The sequence below is a fragment of the Trachurus trachurus genome (assembly GCF_905171665.1).
Source record: "Trachurus trachurus genome assembly, chromosome: 4".
In the NCBI taxonomy this organism is placed as follows: Eukaryota; Metazoa; Chordata; class Actinopteri; order Carangiformes; family Carangidae; genus Trachurus; species Trachurus trachurus.
In genome coordinates, this window is record NC_139898.1 from 24,008,854 (window position 1) to 24,035,748 (window position 26,895).

A 26,895-nucleotide genomic window follows, 5' to 3' on the forward strand; every position below is an offset into this window, starting at 1 on the left:
AAATTCTTCCCCCTTGTCCGTGGCCTCTTTCCAGTACTTCCCCCTCATGTCTTGCAACTGCACACAGCCCTTCGGGGTCGTCTGATACATTCCAGAGGAGGAAAAACACAGCAGAGGGAGGAGAGGGAGGGAAGAGCACAAGGCGGACACAGCTTATCTCACACGTAACAGGCGTAGCGCATGTTGCCAGAGAACAGCGCGCGCAGGAAGTGACTCCACTGACGGCAGAGAGGAGGGACAATCCTGTAAGAGGATCAGGTTGCAGCAGGCAATGAGGTCATTTCAGTCGGTCGTTGTTATTGGGGCAGATTGTTACATCAGGTTGTGTTCATTAAAAAAAAAAAAGTCTGAATGTGATGTTTTTACAGCTTGAATGAACGAGAGGATCTGGAAATAATCTGTATTAGATGTTAATATGCTAATAAACAAGTAATTTCCATACATAAACAATCATCCAGGTGGAGGATGACTGACGTGACTGACATACCACTACACATAATAACCCCCAAGTCATTCAAGTATGGTCAGAGAGGGCACATAATATGATCTAAGAGGGAACTGTAACAGCCTACCATCCATTCTACTCTGAAAAGTACGAGCATCTCTGTTTGTGGTGTAAAAATGTGGAATAGACTAGATGAGGATATAAAAATGTGCATTAACTTAAAACAATTTAAAAGTAAGTACAAACAAACAGTCTTGGTCAGCTATAAAAAACTGGACAGCTAATTTTATACTTCTTTTTAGAAAGGATTTTAGTTAGTATGTTTATAATCATGGCTCTTTCATATTAAAGTTATATGTTTTAATCTTTTAAATTGTATGGAATTATAGATGTATGACAGTATGACAATGTAAGGGGGGGCTGAACTTGATAAGCTTTGCTTCCTTCAGCCCCTTCTCAAACTTGAACAGTGTATCATTGTCATTATTGTTTTAGTATTTTACATACCAGTATACTGTTTGTTTTTATGCTGTGCTTGTTTGAGACAAATAAAAAATCTAATGAAATCAAGGGTGAAATGTGAGTACATATAACTTAGTAGGCTATTCAAGTATAAAACATTTCATTCTGCTGTAAATATTTAACTTTTTACTCCACTGCATTTAAATGACAGAAGTACTTTTAAAATGAAGTTTGAACACAATCTCAGGAAATACAAAACATCCCTATCAATATCACTTTGGTTTGACATCATAAGTGTAGCTGGAGCCTCTTGACATTTTTCAAATGTCCTTCTGTCATTTCCCCTATAAAACAATGCATTAATTCAATGATAGTATCTTCTTATTTGGAAAACATTGTTCTGTATTGGTTGCATTAGATTGTAAACACAGCAGTCTGATGATAATCATACTTCTACATACGTACACTAACTTTAAAAATAAATTGCTGATCATGCTTTCTTCCACCCCTGCAGATAATCACAGCCTTCAGGCCCTGAGGGCAACAGATGAATGAACAGGAACTGTTTCTTGACTTGTGACATGATTTATCTTGTTGTGACCTGTGTGAGTGGTTAGCGCCCATTAGCTGCATAATCTAAACTACTGTGACTGATGACTGTGTCTAAATCCGAGCAGAAACACCGTTATCAGGCCTATTCACGACCGTTGTTGACCCAATCACGCAAAGCTCGGCCCATTCAACACAAAAATCTCTCTGTATTCATCACAGGACAGTCTGGCCTGTTTCTTACATAACCAGCTTAGTCGGATCATTAACCAGATTCAGGTCCTCGCCTCCCCTCTTCATGGTTATATCTGGGACACTCTGCAGATTTCATAAGGGCCACACAATATCAACTCTAGGATTACAGTTATTTCCTCAAAGGCAGATTGATTTTGGTGTCTGACGCCACCCAGTGGACGGTTTTAAACTGGACCTTTCTTTTTCGACCATGCGCTGCTGCTGCCACCAGGGTTTTGTCATGTGAGGTACGAGTCTCGTGTGACCTTCAGCTGCCAAGTGTATCTGCAACAAACACCTGCAGGTTTGACATCTGAGAACCTGCCTGGTGGCGCGAGGCCCAAAGTATACAATAACACAGAGTTGATCATGTCTGAGTCACCAGCCAGCCCTTACTGTATTTAGCTCTTTTCCACATGTGCATATAAATATAGATATACAATATAAAAATGAAATGAATGTAACCGAACCCAGAACTATTTTTTGAAAAATTGTAAAAAATTGTAAAAAATAAAAACTTTCAGAAAGACAGGAAACTACTGTCTCGCTGTGATTTGACTCTGTAGGACTGTTTGTACTTTACTGTATTGATTTTGTACTGCCTCTCTGGCCTGAAAAAAATTAATTACTGCTTTACATTCAATTATCTTTGCTAAGCCAGAAATTAAAACCCATAAATTAAGTTAAGATGCATCCCAGGGCTGTAATTTTCAGGTGGGAAAGGAATTTAAATCAAAAAAGTGATCAATGATCCCAGATTATAAGAGAGTAGAGAATCATTTTAATGTAACAACATAGCAATTTTTTTAGATTTACAGTAAGAAATCGTACTAATTTTAGATCATTTTAACAGAGAGAAAGACAGAAGCATCCTGGAATGATTGAAATTCAAATAAAATAGAAAAACAAAAACATCCACAACACAAACATACACCTCTTAATACTGTGCTCTGATAAAAGGTTTGGAAACTTTTTTTTTTTTTAAAGGAAACAGAATGCCTCAACACGAGGAGGTTCTTGGTTAAAACCTACAGTATGTGGCTAAAATAGATTACAGTACTTAAATATAAAAATAGACTCTTTTTTCTGAATTTGTTTGTTCTTTTTAGTTCTCTGCTGCAGTCGTCTAGGTGGACGGGATGTGTTCGTCCGGTGTGTCCACAGGTCCCTGGAGCTCCCTCAGTGGCACATCCGAGAGGTCATCTCTTTCTGCAGCACAACACGCACACACACAGTACAGTCAGTTACTGCAGTGAAGAATACAGTACCGTAAAGATATTTGTAATATCACAAGGAAAGATCATTTTGCAAAAATAAAATACATTTCATCAAATAAAACCAAGCACATAGTCGTCCAAGCACTTTAATGCAATGCCTCAGTTTGCCACTTCAGATAACTACAACACTGCTGCAGCTACTTTAATCTAAAGCCTTTGTAATTCCCTTACTTTATAACATATAAGCTTTTATTCATGGTCATTCAATATTAACTGCACTGATTTTCATACCCAGCTCCACTCCGCTCTTTTTCACTCACCAGAGGCTCCAGCTCTTTGTGGTCCGTCAGGTTGAACTCAGTCACGAAATAGTAGAAATGCTTGTAGCAGGTATTGACGTGAGCCTCGGCCCCCATCTGGCTCACGCGGTCAAAGTGGTGGATGTAGACGTGGACGAACACCCGGAACAGACGAGACAAAATCTTCTTAGCCACCTGCATGAAGGTCTTAGGGAAGGGAGTACCTGGGAGTCAAACAGATGGGAGACAGGAGAAGACGGCGGTCAATCCTGGTGACCTTTCACTCTCCACACCAGACCACAGAAAGCAACACATTTGAAATACTTGCGTCTTTGCAGTAAAGGTTAAAAACTCTATTAAGTGACATTTGGGTAGCAATTTATAATAAGTGCACACTATTAAGCATTAGTTAAGCATCAACTACCGAATTCATCATTTATAACACATGAATACTCATTAGTATGTAGTTTATAAACAGTTAAAAATGTTTTACTCATCATCGATAAGCACTAACTGTATTTATAAACTACATACTAATGAGTATTCATGCATTATAAATGAAGAATTCAGTATTTATTCCTGCTTAACTACTGCTTAACAGTGTGTACAGTACTTCTTATAAAGTGTTACGACTTGTGTTGGTTGGTCAGCAGCATGCTCAAGGACGCGGCCAGCATCACTTCTTTCGTGACTGGGAAACTAACACGACTTGGGCTGGGGGGGCATTAAGCCTCAGCTCCAACCAACTGATTAATTTAGTATGTCGTTTTGCTTTGACTAATTCAATAAAATTTCAGGAATCTGTTCCAGAGGACAGACGCGTCAGAGGTCGTTTCTATTCATAGCCCCGCTGTATATTGTGTGACCCATTTTTAAATCCATTGCTTGGATGTTTCTGTAGTTAGTCAGATGCCAGACCAAAGCACATGGCAACACAGTTCACACACGCACAGTGCAAGGGGGGAAGGTGAGGGGGGGCGGAGATAGAGAAGTGAGAATGCCACAGCAGCAGAAGATAAACACTGTGCACACACGGAAGGTAATTCAATCAACGTGGCCTTGCAGATTTAATCTGAAACACTGATGTCCATCATATGAACTTTATCTGTGTCAGATCTTCGCCGCCGTCTCTCACCAGGATTTTTTATCTTAATTTCATTTTAACTTTCATTGTTCCTTAATCACGTTATTTGCATGTTAATTATTTATGTGTATTCTTGGGGCTTTCGTGTGACTCATGCTGAAAGAGCAGAAGGATTACTCATTCAAGTCATTCATTGAATAAAAAGTACTTTAGTGACCCGCTCCAGGTGTAAACCATAATCATCTATTGAATGTCGACTAGTTTTGATCAGAGAGATTTGTTAGAGATTCGTCATTGGAGTAATACCCTAAAAAGAAAAATCAGAGAGCAAACATTAGAGGTAAATCTGTGTACGGTATTAATGCTCTTCTAATCTGCTTCACTCAGCTGTTCGTAATTCTGTAATAATTTATCTCGCAGCCCACTCTGTGGATCCCAAACCTCGACACTGGGAATTACTGATTAAAACATCTCAACTTGTGAAAATCTGCTGCTTCCTACAATTATTAATCGACCCCGAGTAAAGGTTCAGATAAGATATAAAAAGCTAAAGTGTTCACTTTGAGCTCTTGTGGCTTATGGGGTTCATGGATTGTTGATTCATGGCATTTTATGGACCAGACTAAAACGGCCTTTATTAATAATTAAAGTAGTGACTGGTCACTTGTTTCGTCAGGAATCTGTGGAGGTTGTGAATGGGTGGAGGCTTGGTTTACAAACATGTGGAGTTGACTCCCTGACTCATTTTAAAGGCTTGGATCTTTAACAGCAGGATTGCTTAAGCTTTCGCCCAAGCAGAGAGAGAATCATTAAAAACCAAAAAGGTTTCTGATCGAACTCTGAATCGTTGAAGGAATAGTTCACTCAAAATTCAAATTGCACTCATTATCTACTCACCCTCATGTCGACTAAGGGCTGGGAGAAGTTTCAGAGTCCCTCGTGCCTTCTCTGAGTTACAGGGGGTCTCAGCGTAGCAGTGCATGTCCATATAACGGTTGCAAATGGATGCAAATGGAAAATTTCGCATTTCGGGGCTTCAATACAAGACAGACATTACATACGAGCAGCATGGAGGTATTTGGATGTTTTTTGGTGTGTCTTTTTGTTACGAAGACAGTTGGTATCCATTTGCAACCGTCATATGGACATGCACTGCTACGCCGAGACCCCCTGTAACTCAGAGAAGCCACGGAGGACTCTGAAACTTCTCCCAGCCCTTAGTCGACATGAGGGTGAGTAGATAATGAGTGCAATTTGAATTTTGGGTGAACTATTCTTTTAAGGAGCCTCAGTCCTCGCGCACGCCTCCTGCAGCTGATCCGAACACTTACCGATGTTGGTGGGGAAGATGTTCTCGTTGTTGATCTGTACCTCAATCCAGTCCATGAGCAGGCTCATGTATTTGGGGGCCGACAGCGCCGTCGGCCTCTTGTACTTGTGCTCGTCTTGCCAGCGGTATTCGTACTTGGGCCCGCCGGACATGACGGGGCAGGTTTGATCGGTGCAGGAGTCGCTGATGGTGCCGTAGATGAGGTTGATGCGGTTGAAGAAGTCGACCACATGGACGGCCACCCAGTCGTTGAGGTCCTCGCCGTGGGGCAGCTGCACGGCCTGCTTCAGGTCCAGCCCGGCATTCAGAGACGCCTGGGCCTTCTTGTGCAGGTCGAAGCGCTGCGTCCCGGGCTCAAACTTGCGCTTGGGCCGGAATGTCCTATCTTTGTTGAAGACTTGTTTCAGAGCCAGGGACATGGTGGCATGTGGTGGCAGCGGCTGGCGATTTGTTGTGAACGCTTCTGGTGAATTATTTACTGTTGAGAGTCAAAAAGGTTGAGCAGAGTTTTCCTGCTGGGCCGTCGTGTTTGTTTGGACTCAGTCTGTACTTCTGTAAACCTGCGTATGATAAGAGAGGAGAGACAAAAGGGATGGTTCGGTTAATGAATGCTCATTTACATATAACGACATGGTTTCCATCAAAACTCATGTTAAAGGTGCCTCTTATTCTTATTCAGGAGCTGCAAATAATTATGTTTTTCAATATCCTTTCATATTCTGATTATTCATTGAACAATCAATTCATTATTTAAGGTTTTTTAATATAAAATAAATAGTTATAAAACGCTCATCATCACAATTTCTCAGCATCCAAACCCCAAATACATGTAGGTCATTATAACTAACTAACCCTCAGAATTAAGAAGTTGATAAATGATGAAATAGTTGAAACTAACTTTTCTTCTGAACTATTTTGATTACTGATTGGAGCAACTTATAAAGATCAAATGCTGTAAAAGAAATGTTCTTGTTCCAAATCCATCAGTTTTCTCTAATTTATATAATTACCTACAAAATATTTTAATTTTTTTGTCAGACTTCATCTAAAAGAAAAAATGTGAAGAGCAGTTTAACGCCATTTTCTGATCAAACAACTAACCAATTAGGGCAAACAATCATGCAGATTATTATCTGATAATGAGAGTATTCATTAGCTACAGTTACAGCAGCATATTTGGTCCAGGTTTTTGTGTTGCCCTGGGTCTAAACTTACATTCACGTGTGTAGCAAACTTTTAAGCCCCTTATCCACCTTCTTGAGCTGATACAAATCTCAAACTCGCGAGTGTTTATCTTGAAAACTGGCTTAAAAAATATAGAGATCATGTGAATATCACTGTATAAATCTCAAGTGAAAGAGCATGAATGAAAAAAATGTGTGACTCATGAGGTGCACTGATGATAAAATACAGTGCATTTCATTATTTTTTATCTTGTAATAAATGGTGTGAAGGGGCTGATTCACATTTATTACCAGAATTCACCTTTAAGCCTCATCACCTCAGGTAAGAAAAGACAAGTCAGGACAGTGTCACTGTGTCAACATCACAAAAGGGCCTGCAGTAAAAGATGAAACATCGTCGACCTGAGTCACTTCCTATTTCAGACACTAATTCGCCGTAAAACCAAAGAATCCGCGGAATGACAATAAAAACCAAGTCTGACCGCCCGGGTGCCACCATAAATAAATAAAAAAGCATCATTTAGGGGCAAACCATCTGCATTTCTGCACCGTAGTATTCACATTAACACAATATTCGTGTCGTTTGTTTGTTGTCACATTTTCCGACATTAGAAAAAAGCAACAAAAAAAAAAAGCCCAGAGATTAAAACAGCAGGGCGTGCGACGACAGGAAGAAGTTTATTCGTGACGTGACTACCGCGAGCTAACTCGGTCACAGACTTGTTGCTTTCCTCAAAAAAAAAAACCCCACAAACAAATCGCCATTAATTCGTCTTTTATTCAACGCTCACTTCACTTCACATGTGAAATACATAAAACACCGTCTAAAACACAGTGGTTGTCGCAGACTGTGTTGATCAAACGGTGATGAAATCGCACCGTTCAAAGCCACTTTCATCCCCCCCTGAACTTACTTGTTCCGCCTTCCTGTTCCGTCAGTTTCCTTCGATGTTTTATCGAAAATTATCAACTTACTTGATCGATAGCTTTACGGCAACGGCACACAGAGACTACATTATGGATACATGACGCCGTACGTGTTGTAGATTTACTGATAAATCAATAAACGTGCCACTTTATGCTTTAATAAAGAAACTAACGACAGACTCCTCCCTACGAAACGAAAAGTATACCAGAGTCAAGTCAGAGGCGCTGCGAGCCACTTCCGGTGATGACCTTCAAAATAAAACCCCGGTTTAACGTAATGCAACATATTAGTTGTACAAATTTGCTATAAACAACAAATTTACTTACTCTTTCATAGGAATAACACTCCAACGATGGGTTAAGAAATCCCAAACGCAGTGGAAAGACATCCGCGTTGAAAGTAACATTTGTAGTGATTTTTTTTTATTTTTTTTTAATCACTTTAATTTTTTTTAAGTCTCTCTGTAGTTGGTCTATGTTTGTTTCATGTCATTTTTAGCCTGTTTCTGGTCCTTTTTTTGTCATGATTGTGTCTGTGCTAGTTTTTTCTGTTAATTGTCATTTTGTGTCCCTTTGAGATCACCTTGTGATTCAGAGGGTCTTTGGTGCTTCTTTATACTAATTTCATGTATTTGTTGATGTTATGTGTGTTTGTGTTTAGGTGAATTTGTGTTATTTGATTCTTAAATCCTTGTGCTGTTTTGCATTGCTGTGATAGTTTTGCATGTCTCCACACACCTACCTGTAGCTGTTTTACATCTCAGTCATTGTGGTCATTTTGCATCACCTACTTTCCATCTAGGAAAATGTCACTTCAGTAATGTTCTTATCAAAGGAGATGAAAAGTTACTTGAGTATTGTAGAAAGGTTTTCCCATATTGACACAAGCATTCTAGCCATTTTGTTTGCTCATTCATTTCACAACATTTCACTTACTTTATTACTTTTCATCTTGGTTTTTCCAGTTGCCAGAGTATTTGCAATCTTATTCCTTAACACTGCTCACATATTCAACATGTAAAAACTTTAGGCCCTTATTTTGAAGACAAATTCACCAACTTCCGGTGTTGTGTGGCCTTCAGTGTTGCCTGGGTAGCTCAGAAGTACTTCCTTTGGCAGGGGGCACCCTGACTAATCCCACTTATTTTGTAACACAGTCATTGTCAGCCAGGATACATGGTGTTTGAGTTACTGATAGGAAAACAAAAGGCAACATCTGGTTTAAAGTTTACATTCAATATTTTGCCAATTAAGTTATTTATAGCCCTTTCACATATAATGCATTTTAACACATAAAGCCATTTTAGACGACTGGATATATACATTTGTAAACCTAATGCTGTACAAAACAAAACATCATAAATGGCTGTAATCCCCTTTACAACTCTGAGAACTGCTAGTTTCCCCATGTAAGTCTTTTATTGTGTAAGAATAGTTTAGGCAAGGCCTCATAAAGTCTCTTTCATGTTCTCCCTGGGCAGTATGCAGACTTTTTCATGGCAGATTACCCGCCTAAAAACGCCTCTATACATGTGTATGCTGCATGTTTCTGGGATGTTACCATGGACCAACGAGACAGCAGGCCTCTGGGCACAGACATGTAGAAGACCCCCCAACCCCCCGCCACACAGGAGAAGCAGACAAGAAACAGAAAATGTTGTTTGTACATGGTTCATACTGTAGCCTATATCTGTATACTTGACAGTGTTGGAGTTTTTATCTCTTTATGGTTATTTTCTGTTCGTTCTAATCATTTTGCATTTCTGTTTTCCCTCCATCTCTCTAATCATTTGACTTTACAGTGAGAAATGTTAACAGGCAACCCATATTGAAGTGATAGGCTACATCATATCATTGCATTGTTACAGTATATACAGTCATTTTTACTAGATGGGGAATTATTTCTTTTCAGATAGGTGAACAGTGTAAATGTAAATAAAAACTGACTTTGCACAAACATTGAAGCCACATGCAGTTCTAACAGTTTTATTCTACTTTGGCATGAAAAACAATAAACTGCTCTGAGATGACGGCAGATTACGCAGAAAAACAAGTTGAAGACGTACGATATATTCCCTCTGAACTCCAAAATACCAGAATATAAAATTAGTTAGTCCATTAATATGAAGACGTTGATGCTTAACATTCAAACCACAACCGACAGAAACAGAGATCCTCCTTCATGGCTGACACACTGAAGTTCAATTTACAAAATGCACATTTATTGTCACTGAGGCCTGTTTAGCTGTATCAGTGCTGCTGTAGTTGAAGCTGCTCAGCGTGCACCATTCATAAAAAGCTCTTTGTTTTGCTTGTTTAATGGCCAGTTGAAAGGATGCTTTGTGCAGCACTGGGACAGAATGTGCCTTGTTTCTGTCTACTTGTCAGGCCCAGCAGCGGCTGCAGCTTCCTCAGGCTTGGCCTTGTTCGATATGGAGTAATAGTACAACCTCATGGACTCCTCAACCTTCTTGAAGTCTGGACGGTCCTCATGCCTGATGAGAGACGGGAGAGGAGGAGGTGTTGTGGTCAGTGGAAAGAAATGTCACAAGATCTTCAAAGTTAAAGAACACCACAGTGGCTCTACATGAGGCTGATCATAGTGCTGCCTCCGCTGCTGTGGGTGATACTGTCAACACTGTATTTAGCTTTGCTTTCAGAAGTGGGGGTGACACAGTGGAGTAAAAAGAAGTACTCACCAGTATAAACATGAGATTTAAAAACATAAATACTGTATATATATCGAAATGTGATGTAACCATGCATATGCACAAACCTTCCAATAGATATCGCTGTATCACTGATGATTGTGCTTTACTGTTGTATATTTGACTGGTGTCGGGTTATTAGAAATAAAGAGAAACATAGTTTTCTTCAATAAAAAAAAAAAGGTTTGAGGAAATAACTACACATATTTCTTGTTACCAAAAAAATATGGCAGCCACTATTCAACATGAGAATGAAACAGCCTAACGCTCATTATAGTAATTACTTTCACTGTACCTTTATAATTAAAGGCAAGTCAGACAAGTAAATCAACATTTCTATCAGCACTGTGGTCACTGGATACGTATAGGACACGTGCAGGCTCTCCTCCTTACAAAGGTAACAGTTGAATTTTCTAATTATAACTGCTTTGTCTCTTTCTATGCTGACGACAGCATCTTGTACGTCAACATTGGCTGTGCTCCAAACCAGCCCTCCTCCAGGTTACAACATGCTTTTGGTGACCTTTAAATTTCTACTACTCATCACAATCGCATTTAATCTGAGTACTGACAGAGTTCGCCTCTGAGTCCACTTAGATACCTAAACTTAATTCACCAACAAACAAACAAACAAACAAACAAACACATGGGCAGTATTGAGTCTTACTTGTATGTCCAGCACTCCTTCATCACTGCATACATTCTGTCTGGACAGACTGCTGGAGCGTCCATGCGACTCCCACTGTCAATGAAGCGAATCACCTCCGGTCCTTTCATTTTCTGGACACAGTTGAGAGAGCAGACATAAGCTGTAAAAGCAACGTTCAGGACCAATCATGTTCCAAATCCTGTTCCTGTACCATCTAAAAGTTGATAGCTGACATTGATACTGTACCTTATAAGGTTTCCCTCCGAAGGAAAAGGCCTCCCACATGGTGATACCAAAACTCCACACGTCACTTTTACTGGAGAACTTGTGGTAGTTTATACATTCAGGAGCGTACCACTTCAGCGGCCATTTACCTGCAGTGCGAGCCTGCACAACACAAAATAAATCACAATAAGAAACTTGTCAATGAGTAATGTAGGTTGTCTTTGTTGTATTCAATGTATATTATACACTGTTGTCCATAAAGTTGGAATATTTTTTTTATTTCAGACACAATCCTCTTTTTATTCCTATTTATACACAGTCAGTAATCACCAGTTTTGAGAAGATAAAAACTTTATCTACCAGGAATAAATCACATTGTCACGATCATTTCATGAGAATAGGTAAAAACATATTTTATTCCAACTTTAATGGGCAACACTGTGTATGTTTATGTTTGTTGTATTTTATATAGTATACAGTTGTGTTTTGACCCTGGAAGAGTAGCTGCTGCATTGCTGGCAGCTAATGTGGATCCAAATAAAAGAATATGAGAATATCCAAAACTGGTTCACTATTCATAATTAGAGACAACATATTGTATTTAAAAGGGGGAAAGGGGATGATTGGATGGCACATTGTGGATGCCTCGATTCTATTTCAAAGACAAATTTGAATTACTGTTCGATACATTAGAGCAAAATGAGTTGACATTTACTTTGTCTAGATTTTCATATTAATTTTCAATCCCATAAAAAAAACCATACATATTTGTAATGTGCTTTTTAAGTGTAATAAGTAAATCTGTGCAGCAACAAAGCCTAAGGGACACAGAGTAGCTCTGTGATGTTACTTCATGCATATCACGTAGACGTTTATAACCCAGTGAGAAAATGATTACTTGGAAAATTTGCTGTGGTTTAAAAAACATCTGAGACTGACTGATGTGGGACAGATATTGCTCACAGAATAACCGTCTGATATGTTGAATTACAAAGTTTGTTCCAGCTTTTGTGTTTTGTATCATCGTGTCCTTGGAAGTTGGGATTCATATGACTGTCTGATAACTACATTCCTTCCAGATGTGGGTCAGTAAACCAGTCCAAAAAAGAAAGAAAGAAATTGATTCAGTGTTTACTCTTGTTTGCACGCGGCATGTGACAGCTTTGGGGTGATAATGTTGAGTTTAAGGTATTTGTGCAACGTGAGGTCAGTAATTCCCAGAAGAGCAATCAGTTTTAGATAAACTATCTATTTGTGTTTGCTGCAACAATGATAACCTTCACACCCACACCCTGTAGTTACTCTACATTTGTCCTGGAGTGCAACTGCTTTTAAGATAATTTGGCTACAAGTACCTTATAGTAGTTGTCGTCTGCTCCCAGGGCCTTGGAGAGACCAAAGTCACTGATTTTGGCGAACTGCTGGTTGACCAGCAGGACGTTACGAGCTGCTAAATCTCTGTGCACAAAGTTCTTCTCCTCCAGATACTTCATCCCCATTGACACCTGATGCATCAGCATGACGATGTTCTCCGGGCTTACGGTATCCCTGTGGGACAAAAACAAGACAAATGTTTGTTTTTTTTTAAATATCTTTTTCCAAATCATGCCTCTCAGGATGTTGTGTGGGGGGTTGTGTTGGGCTCCCATGCAGCTGACATAAATCTGAGGAGTCACAAGATGACTTAGCAAAAAAAAAGCACCAACAAAAAACATTACAGTAAATATCTAAAGGTTGTTTCCTTGTGATATCCAATGTATTTTTATCACTTCAAGCATCCAGATCTTCAAATGGGTGATTTTTCTTCTTCTTTTTTTTTCCTTTTGCTGTTTTGTGTGTTTCTTTGTCTTTCTTATCTCTGTGTCTTGTCTCTTGTTTGTCTTGTCTTTGCCGTTTCTTTGCTTCTAACTCTCCAATGAGAAATGTACATAAATACGGAGGCTGTGTGGCCCAGCTGGAGCCAAGGCACAGTAGAGCCATTCACAAACACATCCATGCTGTGACTCTGAAAATCAAGTTAACTGGAATTGCATTCAAATGGATGTAAATATTTTCATCACATATGTTGAGTCCAAAAACTCACTTATTGTTACTGAGGAATTTGTTGAGAGGCCCAGCGGCGGCCATCTCCATGACCAGCATCAGGTTCTCGGCGTTGCAGAGGCCGAGCATGCGGACGATGAAGGGGTTGCTCAGCTGGTGCATGATCTCCGCCTCCCTCATCATCTCCTCTTTCACCAGCTTCTCGTTTTCACTCTTCAGCACTTTGATGGCCACGTCTACCTGACCCCTGAAACAAACATGTTGTGGTTTGTGTTACATGTTTCATCTTTTTCATCCATACAAACAGTATTGTATATAATAGGGTTAGTATTGTATATATAAGTATTGTTGTATATAACATCCCAGCTCTTCTTACGAGTCACTCTTGAGGGTTCCCTTCTTGACGCAGCCAAAGTTCCCAGAGCCGAGCTCCACCTCGTCCATCAGCAGCTGGCTTCTCTTGATGTTAAATCTCTTCACATCATTGGGGTTGTGGTACGGGTTGAAGCCGTTGCAGTCCATGGGCAGAAGGTCAGAGGCCGCTGCAACAGCTGTGAAGTGAAGGTACGAGCCACATGAGGTAGATTTCAGCGATTCAGCATGTTCTGATATTCATCTGCTGGTTTTCACATGCACTTCTGTTCACACTGCTGAACAGCTGGTCTCTATCAGGTTTAAGGTCTTTTTAAGCCCCATTTAATTTGGGGTGATTAAATGCTGAGGGTTTTTTTTTCTTTCTTTTTTTCTTACAGATGTTGAGGGTGTTTTTTTTGTTTATTTATTTACAGAATAAGTCTTTGAAACACCTCTGTCATCATGTAAATGATCGTCTTTAAGAGATTTCAAAGAGAGATGAGCCAAGTAGACATAAAACCTTGAGTGCCTCTTGTTGACTTTTATGGTAATTTAACTGCATCCAGGTTTGAAATATAACTGAGAACATGTAATCAAGCTCTGCACCTAATTTTGAGGCTCTTGTACTTTACCTGATTATTTCCATTTTACATACAAATATAATGTGTATAAAAAAGCATATGATGCATCCTCTTGGTATTTAGCCACTTAATTCAACCCCACCTGATCTTACACTAAAGTTACACTAACAATATATCAGATATGCAATAAATAAATAAATAGATAAATAAATAAATAAAAATAGTAGTTTTGGTTGCTTGTACTTCAGGGAACTGACCTCGAGGGGGCGGTGTGTATCCATTTTGTCCCGTTCGCCTCTGAGGAAGTGACAGGAAAAGTGAACGTCACACCATGAACATTTTTGCTGAGTTAAAAAAGTGCAGGGTTTTGTTAATACTCACTGTTGCAGGAAGACTGGGTGTCTCTGCAAAGGTCGAGATTAGATTAGAGTCAGTAGAGTCAAAACGGTGATATGAGTTTGATGGTTGAATGTTACAAATATCTGTACAACTGACAAAAAAAGGAGTAATGATATAAGATGTTCATACTTGCAGCTGCTTTGCTGTTAAGGCACGCCTCCCCGAGAACAGTGACCAGGCCGTCAGGTTTCATCTTCAGGTACTCAACCAGCTGGTGGGATTGAGATAAAGTTGAATTATACCTCAGGAACAGGCCCATCGGCTCCAACAGAAATAACAGATAGGAAAATTAAGGAAAAAAAACATTTTTTGAGGCTCTACCTGCCAGATTGTGTCAAACTTCGTTCCCTCTGGCATGGAGAATTTCCCTGATTTGTCTTGGAGAATCTGATAGTGGTAAACTGTTTTCCCGTACATCATGGAGAGAGCAAAGGTACCAGACTCCTCTCTGTCCCTCACTCTGTGAAACACAACACAGGTCGCTTTAAACCAACATCAAGGAGCTCTCACACACACCAAATCTTCAGAGGTTAGTCGACAAAGAGGCAGAAAAAGGTGGAAACAACGTGGCCCTGAGTAAGTAACTTACAGAAACTTGCCGTCTGGCTGTGCTCCAGAGTAAAGCCGCCTCTCACCTTCCTGGCGGCTAATTTTGTTGTGATACCAAGGCATCTTCTCATGGGCCGCGGTGGCGATCAGCTTCTCCAGCTGAGGGGCTTGACTGATGATGGCCTGCTCCATGGCTTCGCCCTGGACGGATGCACAGACACAGAAACATTCAGGACACAAGCGTTTTGAAAAGAAAATGCGGCATATGCATGTGTGTGAATGATCCTACTTATGCATATATATAAAAAATTAAATAGGTGTGAAATATAAGATCACATCATATCACATCTTGCAACTGTGGTTCATCTTTCAGACGTTTCTCAACCACTTTGGGTGTCAGATGTTGCGCAGTGAAGCAGAGGGGCAGAGGTGTCACAGTCAAATGTCAGTTAAAATAAAGTTGCGACCACAGTAAACAGTGGTAGGTAAAAGTCACCATACTTCTGTAATGTACACAAAAAATAAAAAGCAAAGGTAGCAGTCAGTCGTGTGAATTAAGTATTATAATACGTACCATGATGCAAAAATGCATGCACAGCATTTTCCTGTTGTAGCTAATTTAGGTGGAGACGATAAACTTTCCCTTTAATTTGTTTTTAATGTGCTTTCCATGTCAAATTTAAACTTACAAAGAAGTCAGTGACTATATTTTAGTCACTGACTATATTACTAAGTGCAGTAGTAAATGCAGTATTTCCTGCTAAAATGTGGTTAAATAGATATGTTAAGCAGCATAAACTGGAATAATTCAAGTGAAGTTGCAGTGAATGTTCTCAGTTATACTTTCTATTGCTGCTGAGAGGTGCTACTGCAAAGAGTTTCAGGCCACAAAGTTTGCATACAGCAGATTATGTAGTGCTGGTCCTAGTTATTCAACTGAAAATGCAAGTGATGAACGTTTAGTTCTCTCATGACGTGAATGGTTGCAGCAGGAGGCAGATTGTACAACGATATCTCCATCCATTTGATCTCCATCATCAAATGGAGATTCTACACATTTCTCTGTCAGTGTCTCTCTGGGACTTTTTCAGCTCAGGCCTCGAGGTGACACTGAGGTCACTCTGTTGGCGTCTCCGATAGAGGAACATTATGGTCAGATGTCAGTGCAACAGCTCTGATATTGCTATTGGTACAAGCGCTTTTCCAATTAAAGGATAATTTCACCCAAAGCACTTTTACATACAGGGTTTTCCACTGTATTCTGAACAAGAGCGACACGGAGAGTCATGTTTCTGGGTAACCTCTCAAAAGACACTCACTGTATGTTGGGAAAGATAGATATACCTGCGGTGCGGGCGAATCAACAAGTTAACATCTTGCGCTTTTACATTTTTAGCTGTGGTGAAATATGCTGTAACTTCAGCTGTGACTTGTAAAAAAAAAAAAAAGAAATATTATCAATAATAAAGGCCTATGAAATATAAAATATTCCATTAAGTTTCATTTTTTACCTAAATAGAAATGAAGTGTTGACAACAAACTGTACTAACAACATTTAAAGTTAGTATTCAAAATGCTCTTATATAAAACCATATATGGATGCATACATGCATGTGAGCGGAAGCTGATTTTAACAACTTCTGACTGATATATTTTCATCATATACTGTTGGATAGTTATTCAAAACATTTTATGAACTGATTGTGTGATCTTTGTTTAATATCTTCAAGAAAATAGTTGTTGAACACATTTTCTGGAGTTTGAGTACAATATTTCCCTCTGAAATGTACAAGAGTAAAAGTATAAATTGGAGGTATTTGAGGTATTCCTGTGTAAACCTGTACTTCAGTGCAGTATGTGAGTAAATGTGCTCACTATTTTTCTACCTGTGCTGAAAAACTGGAGCTCACTGGTTCTTAAAGGCTGTAAACTGATGAAACATTGAGCGATAGCAGTTGTGGAGAAACCAGGTGTATGAGCAGATCCTCACCTCCAGGTTCCAGGTCTGCTTCACGTACTCTCTCAGCATGTTCTCCCTCAGGTTGTCGAACACGCCGGGCTGGATCGGCGTGTCCGGGGAGCGCAGGCAGGGTTTCTTCAGGGTGCACACCAGCCCATCAGAGTCTTTGCTGTAAAACTCACAGAGCTCTGCAGGCCCACAGTGAGGCTTCCCGCCCGTGATGCAGAAAGTCCCGTTCAGCTGCTTCTCGACAGAGTAGTGGTGAAACTCCAGGCTCCACACGATGGACAGGACGTATCCACCCAGACTGCGGAGACACTGCCGGAGCAGGAAGAGGCCGTCGGCCATCCCGGCCAGCTTCAGGTGCTGCTCGGCGTCCGAGCGACTGATGCTGCCGTAGTAGAAGGGCAGCTCGGCCGCAGGGTCTACGAACATGGTGAGACCTCAGACTGGACTTTGGCTCCTGGATGTGGGATGGTGAAGAGAAACTGGAGAAACAGAGAGACAGACAATGGATTAACCTTTGACCTTTCAGCCTTTTAGCACCTATACCTTCTACACTGTCTGCTCCATCCCAGCCTAATTACCAATGTACCAAAATAAAAAAAACAATTGAGGAAAACTGGACAAAGTCAAAATCAGTGCTACAAATCTACAAATACAAAAAAGGGAACGACCCATCATCATCATTATCAGACCCTCACCTCCTTTTCTTTTCCTCCAAGCTTCAAACTCTGCAACGTACAGGATGGTGTTTTTGTTCTACAGTTCTGCACAGATGAGCTGAAATGTGTCTGGATGAGACAAGCAAGCAAGAGGCAGAGGCACCCACACTCTGAGACTGCATGAAGATTGCAGATTGACACACTGGTGACAAAAGCCACAACAGGAAGTCGCAGTCCGCCCTCACAGCCTCCTTTCTCCAACATCTCACTCTTCCGTTAAACAGGTGCTTTTTTGGTTCTCGATCATTCCCTCTGCTTCACAAACACAAGTCTCGACAATTTCCTTTTACGCAGGGAAAACATTTTAAGGGGGAATTTTTATTGCTCCTGTGTTGCTCGAGTTAACTACTCAATACAAAATGTGATGTATGTGTCTGACTTTAGTAAAAAAGAAAAGAAAAGAAAAGTGTCTTAACTGAAGTGAGGATGTAAAGATAAGATTCAAATCAAGCAGTGTGGAACAATTAGGTGGTAGCTGGTGGAAAATGCCTGTCAAGCTGACAGACAGTGGTGATAAACTGTCGGCTCACAGCTCACAGAGAAGAGAAAATAACAAGCAGGTGCACTTGTGATTGGGATTTAGTAATAATAAAAATGAATTACAAAGAACTACTAGGGGGGAAACAAATCTAAATCAAGTCCAAGATTGGCCTGTTGGTTTTGAGATCAATAATAAATATGAACAAGTATACAAGTATATACAAGTAAATATGAACAACAGTCAATTTGCTCATAAAAGAGATTTTTTTTTATCTCAAGCAATCTGCCTGGTAAAAAAAAAGTAAAATAAGTAAAATAAAATGTTGTTGATCCTGACTTTGTCTTCCTGTTCAGTTTTCAGTCTCTGTGTGAATGGAAAATGCACTCGATGCAAGAAGGAGTCGTAGTGGTTTTAATTTCCTCATCTCAGGTTCACAACAACCCAACATAAAGTCAGACACATTTTTTTTTTAAAGTTAAAAGAAAAAATTTTCCTGTGCGAAAGTGCGAAAACCTCAGTTTCCTGGCTAAACACGCGCTGCTGCCCACATCCACAGTGGACAGCCGAGCAGAGACTCAGAGTTGCCACAAGAAGTGAGACTCCATTGTGGGTTGACCCCCATCTCACCACATCAAATACCTGCAGACCCGACCCTGTGGACAAACTCATACCTGCACACCTACAGAGAGACAGAGACAGAGAGAGGAGCCACGAGACAACACCACTGCTGCAGGAACGATTTACACCTGCAGCAAAACCTCTGTTTGGTGTTTCCTCACGACATTTTACTCAGCACAGGTTAGTCTAGATGAAACCAGGGGCGTATCCAGAGTATTTTCTGGTGGGGGGGCGCAGTGAATCTGAAGGTGCCACACCAAAAGTAACAAAAATGAAGGCTGCCACTGATCGCTCTATTCAATATATACGTATATTGTACAGTTACACACTGTTTATGTCTTCATCTTGCTTTTATTGGCTGCATTCAATCTTTCGCTATGTAAGGAAGATGCTTATGACCTTTTCATTTTCCACTGTCAGTGTTGCAATCAATCAATAATCGACTTTATGTTGTAAATAAAAGGTCTTAGCAGAATAAGCAACACAATATATTCTCACAGTGAACACAGCAATATCTTATAGGTATACTCCTACCCAGTCGTTAGAGCACAACTCAACTCTGTACAATAAACATCTCAGTGTTTTGTGTAACAGTCAATTATGCAGAATAACCACAACAAGCATCACTCAAATGGTGAAATGAGAACAATAACAATCTTGCACCATTTACTACACAGCAGGCACACAGGGTGGCCAATCAGATTGCAGGCCACCAAGGAAGTCTCACCCCAGGATGAGACATAATGATGTTTATTTGACATGATTTCACATAAAAAAAACACATGAAGACCATAAAATCCAGTTATCCAGTTACTTCCTTTGTAATATTTTATTTTTCATGTCCATTATTTCACTGTAATTTCTTGAAAGTTTCCCATCTGAGTCTGTTACTATTGAAAGTTCAGTTGACTTTGTGTTTTTGGCCGACTCATGAACTTCCATGAAAGAATTGACGCTAATGAATGTTTATTACTCCTTATTATTCAATATTTGAAATGTTATTATTCATTTAAGCTGAATTGTGGGTAACATGATTCACATTTTCTTCTTATTGTCCACCTGTTATTCTCTCAATAAAAGTCACAAGTTTATTTTATGATATCTGGCGACCTCTCCAAGGTTATCCTCCTCCCATGTTGAATAATTGTGAAGGAGATGCCAAGACTTTATCTTCTCTGATGAGTCATTAATATTTTGTATTTTAGACGCTTGTTATTATTATTATTACGATTTATTTGAAGGCTTTTTTGTATCTTGTTTTTTCTCACCCCATTGACATGATAAGAATGATATGACCATCTCATGAGTCATGACCATGCTAACGGAAACATTATGGTTATTTCCATTATGCATGCATCCAAAGCAATGCATGATAAGCTATCTCTGTTTTGTGTGTCAAGTGTTGTTGACTACAGAATCTGATCAACTTCTATTTGACCCATAATTATGGTTCTTTTTCAGAGAACATGGGACATTTACAGGAGATTTTCATTTGCACATAAACTGAATGAAAAACTGAACTGCTTTTGTTATGCCTGTAATTGATAGGATGGTCAGAGAGAGACAGGAAATGGAGGGAGAGAGAGGGGGGGGAATGACAATGACTGAAACTCATTGTAGCAGTAGCAGCAGCAGTCGCCTCCTCCCAAGACCTGTAAACAGACTGTGATGTGAAAAAATCTGACTACTTCCTCTCCTGTGATCATGTCGCTCACGTCATATACCCATAAAACCCCTGACACATTTTCATTGATCTTTTCATAATGTTCACTATTAAGTAGAACACATATTAAAGTGCGCTGTGGTTTTCATCCTTTTTGAACACAGTGGTCTCAGATATTTCCGGTTGTACTGAAATGAGTCACTGTTTAATCAATTAGTTGCCTTGCAGATAATTCATTTACAAATAACAATACTTTGGTGATTGATTAGTCGTTAAAGTCATTGATAGATTTTCAGTTGAATATATTTCAGGTGGTTGCACTGTGATTGGCCTTTTTATACACTGTAAAAAACATTTCAAAGACTAAACAACTTAAACATATCAACAACAACGCAGTCAACATTAAAAACTGTTCCTGTATATTGAGGTATCAAGACAATATTATGAAAGATAAAATCGTGATATAATAAAGTAAATGTAATATGAACAGATGTGAACTGAACTCTTTGACTCACTTTTCCATTATTTCTCTTTTTTGATTTGTTTAAATTCCCAGGAGACACTGAGGATGGATCGCAGACACCACAGTGATGAACTTTCTAAACTCTCTGACATTTAATTTAAACTGAAAGAGAAAGTGAGTTTAACAAACCAACCAACGCTGCTAACGCACTATGTAAAGAGAATTAGCCATGATGCTGTAGGACGTTTATGACACGACCGAAACGAACCAAAAACGCTTTCTCGAAACGCTTCTCCTCCAACAACAGCAACAACAACAGCCAAGTATTGTCTCAGACCATGTTCTTTTCAAAATAAAGCTTTTAGAGCATTTGTACTTCACTGTATGTCGTGAACCAAAGCGCGAAGAGCGATGAGGTGACACATGACACAGTTACTGAGCCAGCTTTGAACCCACGATGCTGTGTGGTATACTGTAGCCTATCTCTCACACCAGGTCCGGGACTGTTCTCATCAAAAGTTACATAAAACGACAGAAACTGGCAGAACACAGTGTGAGAAAAAGATGCTTTTGTAAATGAGGTGTTGCAGAGTTAGCAGATAGTGACCGGACGAGCAGTGGAAACAGTCAATGTGAGTCACTGTGTTTTCAACAAGCGGAGGAGTAAATAAGTGACACATGCCAAAAATCCACAGGGTCAGACAGCTCGTTTTCCACTGCGAGGAGGTGATTTTATTCTGGCTGGATTCAGCTCCTCTGAGTAAAGAAATTTGTACTTGAGTACAAAGCAAAAAAGCACTTTCTCTCTGTGTGTTTTTGGAGAGAACAGGCTGTTCAGGGTTATCGGTGTTTAGTGTCAGCGATGGGGATGTACACAAACACAGAGAGGAGATCATGCAATCCTGACCTTAATGATGACGAACTCTCTGCAAGTGACAGTAAAAGCTCAGACACGTAGCTCCACCGCGAGGTGCCCTGAGCTGTGTTTCCTCTTAGTTGTTCACATCAGCTGTCTCTCAGCACAGCCACATCAGTGTAAAGAAGTAAAAAAAACTATTTTCAGGTTGTATTACAGCAAAAGGCTGCACCTGTTTGGAGTGTCATTAGTTCAAGCAGAATATCAAAACCAAAGCACGTGGGAAAATTTGACATTTTGGCCTAAACTAAGTGAAATTCATCCTTTGAATGTCTGTACAAAATTTCATAGTAATCTATCAAATAGCTCATGAAAAATAGCTTTCACTCAAAGCCAAAGCTGTCACAACTTCATGGTGCCGTTAGAGGAAAGGTCAGGGGATCACCAAGATTCAGCCAGATTCATCCTCTGGGGAGCACGCATGTCTGAAAATGATAGTTTACAGTTATGTATATCAACACAATGGATACGACATATTTCATTTTTGAATAATAATAACGGCTTAAATGTATATAGCGCTTTTCATGGCACCCAAACTGCTTCACAGAAACCAATACCACATTCACACCAGTGCTGGTAAACTACATAATTATGTTGCCTAACGGCCCCTCCGACCACCACCAAATCTTCATGCACATTGCCCAAGGACACTATGACATCGTGATGAGCCACTGTCTCGTCCCACTGTGTCCCCACAAACTAGTTGCATTGTTTTATTTGTTGATCATTTTGTAAGTAATCAACAACACACAGAAAACCTCTGATCAAGTCGTACTCTACTTCACTGTGAAGCTGCAACCAACAAGTGTTTTCATTACTAATCCACCTCACAGTTCTTTCCTTGACAACTGATTGATTACTCAGTGTATAAAATTATCCAAAAAACAGCGAAAACTCCCCTTGTTATCATGACATCACAGGTATCATGTTCGGACATGTCTCCAACACAAACATGTCGAGTCCACTGTCATAGGAAATTCTCCAATCTTCACAACTGAGAATCTGTTTTCAAGGACTTTTTGTTGTTTCTGCTCAGAATCGACAAAAAAACATACAACATTTTAGCTGTTTTCTTAAATTGTTGCCAAATCAAAGCCAACTGATCAGTTGATTGATCATGGGTGGGTGTCGTGTATCATGTATGTGTGGGTTTGGGGGGGATGGGGGTAAAATATTGGGCAGAAGGGATTTGAAGGGAAATCACAAAAAGCTAAATCAGCCCTTGAAGCGTCGCTCAACCTCGTCGCCTCATTTCACTCTCCTGAATCATACGCGTGAACTCCACCATGAGGTCAGCGATTTAATTTATCTCTCTGGCTATAACACCAGCTCTGTGTGTGTTCATATGTTTTTTCTGTAGATTATGTGATTCACACCATATCAAGCTCATTCCAGAAACAGCTAGTAGTATACGAGCTATTATAGAGTTTATTTTAGGTCGTGATAATGTTGGGTTGTGCTATCAGGAAGTGAGTGCCGTGAAATGTTACGCAAAAACATTCCTTGATACGTGCATCAACTTTTCGAGTTTGTGTAGGCATCCACCGACAGATAGTGTGTCCTTGAGCCGTCGCGCATGAGCTGATTTTTCCCCAAACTGGTCTTTAAAAACAAGTGAAGGCGTAGGAGGGCTTGACCTGAATATCACATCAGGGGCCTAAAATGCCCCAAATTGAAGCATAATTTCCTGCAGTGATGGAAACAGTTGTCTCTCTCTGTTATGATTCACATTGTATCATGTTCCAAACTCAACCTGAGATGTAAATATAGAGTCAAAGGAGGGAAGTTAAATGTCACTTTTATGGACATTTGAATGGCTCAATACGGCATCTTACAGTAACATTAGCAGTAGCCTAGTTCTTTCACTTCTATTAATAAGAAAAACAACATCTGCAACTGTCACTGCCATCTACCTATAAAGAGGCCCCCTGTGTCGCTTGTGGTTAAAACAACTATGTAATATTAAAACCGCCTGTGTGTGTGTGTGTGTGTGTGTGAAGACTCTAAACGTTACACCGAAAATTAACAAGCGCAGTTTGTCCATAAAAAAAATAAATAAAAAGTATTTCTTTTGTCCAGACCAATATTACTCTGTGACTGTGGCTGGAACATTTTCGCAGATAGGCCATGCTTCAGTCCAGGCCCCCAAAATACATCCAGTAATTTCAAGAAAGGTTACAAGCGATAAAAGACACATACACACAGACCTCTTGGGTGTGTTAAAACCGACCCATTTTTGGTTTTCTATTCCAAGGCACAATGAAAAGCAGCTCCTTTTTTTGTTGCATTTTGCACATGTAATCTCTACTTTAGTGAGCCACAGCAACAATGCCTCGGCCCGGCTGCGGTGCACACACTTTTTTATTCTAGTCTTTTTTTTACAGCTCGGAAACAGCTGTGGAAATGATTTTTTTTTCTTTTACTTTAATTGAAGATTTTGGATTGAACAGAACAGTGGGACTATAAATAAAGCTCACAGATCAGTGCATGTTAACAGGCTCAGTTCAGATTAAATTAGAGACGTGGTGCAGTTTAAGTTTCCCTCTTGAGGATGTTAAATTAAAATGTTAAAACACACAATGAACAAGTAGCTTGATGAGAAACAACCCACTATTAAACTGTTCAACATGAATCCCTGTTTAGTTGTCTAGGCTTGTGTTTAACAGAGAAAGAGAGACTGTCTTCAGCGCTGTTGATTTTTGTTGAATTATTTGAAGGTTTCCTCAGACTGCTGAGTTTTAACTTACTTCTCTTATCACCTGCTGCATTATTTTTGTGTTTTTCACAAAGGAAACAAGTGAAATCTAGCGATGCATAGTTGTTTTATGCTCTTAAAACAGATATAACAATCTACTTACGTGTCACTGCTTCACTGCTCAACAGAGCGATGCTGCTGCTTCAAAGATAAAAGTATATCTGTTGATCTGACAGCAGGGTGAAGTGCTGCCTACAAACCGGTGTTATAAGGAACCACACACACACACACACACACACACACACACACACACACACACACACACACACACACACACACACACACACACACACACACACACACACACACACCAAAGCTAACGTATACCCAGAGCTCTGAAATCAGCTTGACTGCCACCTGTTTAATCTACATTTTGTACTTTTCCCTCCATACTGACTGGACTAAAACAAAAAAGTAGATCACACAACATTAAAGGAACAGTTCAACACTTTCCCAAAAATAACTTTATTCTCTTGGTTTTGGTTAAATATAAAGAAAAACGAGGAGCAGACACTATGGCTTCACTCAGCACAAAGACCAGAAACACAGGAAACTATTAAGCTTGGCTCTGTCCAAAGATCAAACCATCCACCACAACCTTGTATTTCATTTGTTAGTTTTTTACTTCACCCTTGCACAGAGCCAGGCTGAGCCAGGCTAACACTTTCCCCTGGTTTCTAGTGTTTGTGCTAAAAAAATGAACAAATGCTCCGATAGGTTACAGAATTTAAAAACTTGACTTTTTCTTTTAATTAGAGACATTGAACTAACTTTCTTCAAAGAGATTTTTCATTCTATTTGACACGTAATCGAATGACATGTCAAATTATCACACTGTTACCATGAAATGTTTGACTTCTTTTCTTTAAATTCACATGGTTATTGTCTTCCAGTGAACTAATCAATCACTTGTTTGTTTCAGCTGTGTTTCATAAACCACTCTGACATGTAGGCCTACACACATCTTTACTCCAACACCTGTGCAGCAAACACAGCAGCAAACCGATGACAGAGATACTTTGAGTAACCTCCCCTCCCCTCCCACACACACACACACACACACACACACACACACACACACACACACACACACACACACCGGCTGTAGCTGCTTCCTTGGAGTCGTAGATCTGGCAGCCAATCATCAGGATCTAGCCGAATCAAGTCAGATAAAATCAGACCAAACACAACTGGAGAAGAAATGGTGCGCCTTCAAAATAAAACTAAAAATAAAAGCAGCATTTATGTCGACAAATCATCATGTGTTTCTCTCGTGTTTTGTTAGTAAACTTCATTCTGCACTTTATTTGAATGTTAGCTTCTTCCTGAAGCAAAAGTGTGTACGCAGTTCAAACTGTTTGAATTTGTGAAGCCCACTGCGCAGTCTTCCCCATTTTCTGTTGCTGTGATTGTATTTGAAGAATCTTAATTTAGGTGCATTTTTATTTAAGATCCATTGTGTCTATATGAAGAAATTTAAACTGCTGTACGGATGCATTTGTTCTTAAATAAGACACCTTTGTGAAACATTAGGTTGATGAATGTGTTATGAAATTATGTCCTTCGTCTTACACATAAAGTGATTTGCAACTTGACAGAAAAAAAGTGTCAATACAGTATGGACAGCAATGAAAATGTGGCTGATTAGGGGACTTAGGAGGAAGTATTTTATTCAGACATGTTTAATCAGCATGATTAGAACCATCATGTAGATATGTCCACATCTTGGCCTGGCCTTACATGATGACCTTTGACCTTTGTATTGGTGTAATAGGAAAGAAAGAAAGAAAGAAAGAAAGAAAGAAAGAAAGAAAGAAAGAAAGAAAGAAAGAAAGAAAGAAAGAACCAACCAACCAAAAAGAAAGAAAGAGTTTGAATACAAGTGAACCACTTTTATTCTGAAAGCTATAACCGGACATACTGTCGTCGCAGTGCGGCCCCCTTCACGCCAGGCTGCCTGTGTCTCTCTGGTTGTGGAAGTGGAAGAAGTTGAGTCTCCTCAGTGATCCGCCGGCGCCGCCTCCTCTCCTCTCCTCTCCGCTGCTGAGGACAAACTCACACAGCGGAAAACTTCT

The 26,895-nt window shown here is 39.8% G+C and overlaps 2 protein-coding genes across 3 annotated transcripts; both read right to left on the reverse strand.

Moving 5' to 3' along the window:
- Positions 1–1,121: 1,121 nt before the first annotated feature.
- Positions 1,122–7,959, reverse strand: mob3a (MOB kinase activator 3A). The gene is made up of 4 exons (XM_083970213.1): positions 7,719–7,959; positions 5,622–6,180; positions 3,228–3,430; positions 1,122–2,899 (listed from the first exon to the last, which is right to left on the reverse strand). The coding sequence occupies exons 2-4, from the start codon at positions 6,037–6,039 to the stop codon at positions 2,870–2,872; spliced, it is 651 nt and encodes a 216-aa protein (XP_083826339.1). The 5' UTR covers positions 6,040–6,180; positions 7,719–7,959; the 3' UTR covers positions 1,122–2,869.
- A 1,714-nt stretch (positions 7,960–9,673) lies between these two features.
- zap70 (zeta chain of T cell receptor associated protein kinase 70) lies at positions 9,674–24,974 on the reverse strand. 2 transcript variants are annotated; one of them, XM_083969826.1, is made up of 13 exons: positions 24,924–24,974; positions 17,230–17,687; positions 15,280–15,440; positions 15,012–15,150; positions 14,820–14,901; positions 14,673–14,695; positions 14,549–14,588; positions 13,733–13,907; positions 13,397–13,603; positions 12,669–12,861; positions 11,335–11,475; positions 11,107–11,219; positions 9,674–10,226 (listed from the first exon to the last, which is right to left on the reverse strand). In XM_083969826.1, the coding sequence occupies exons 2-13, from the start codon at positions 17,632–17,634 to the stop codon at positions 10,109–10,111; spliced, it is 1,797 nt and encodes a 598-aa protein (XP_083825952.1). In that variant the 5' UTR covers positions 17,635–17,687; positions 24,924–24,974; the 3' UTR covers positions 9,674–10,108. The 2 variants fall into 2 exon arrangements, with proteins under 2 accessions (XP_083825952.1, XP_083825951.1); XM_083969825.1 differs by lacking the exon at positions 24,924–24,974 and adding an exon at positions 17,904–18,022.
- Between the last annotated feature and the right edge of the window lie 1,921 nt (positions 24,975–26,895).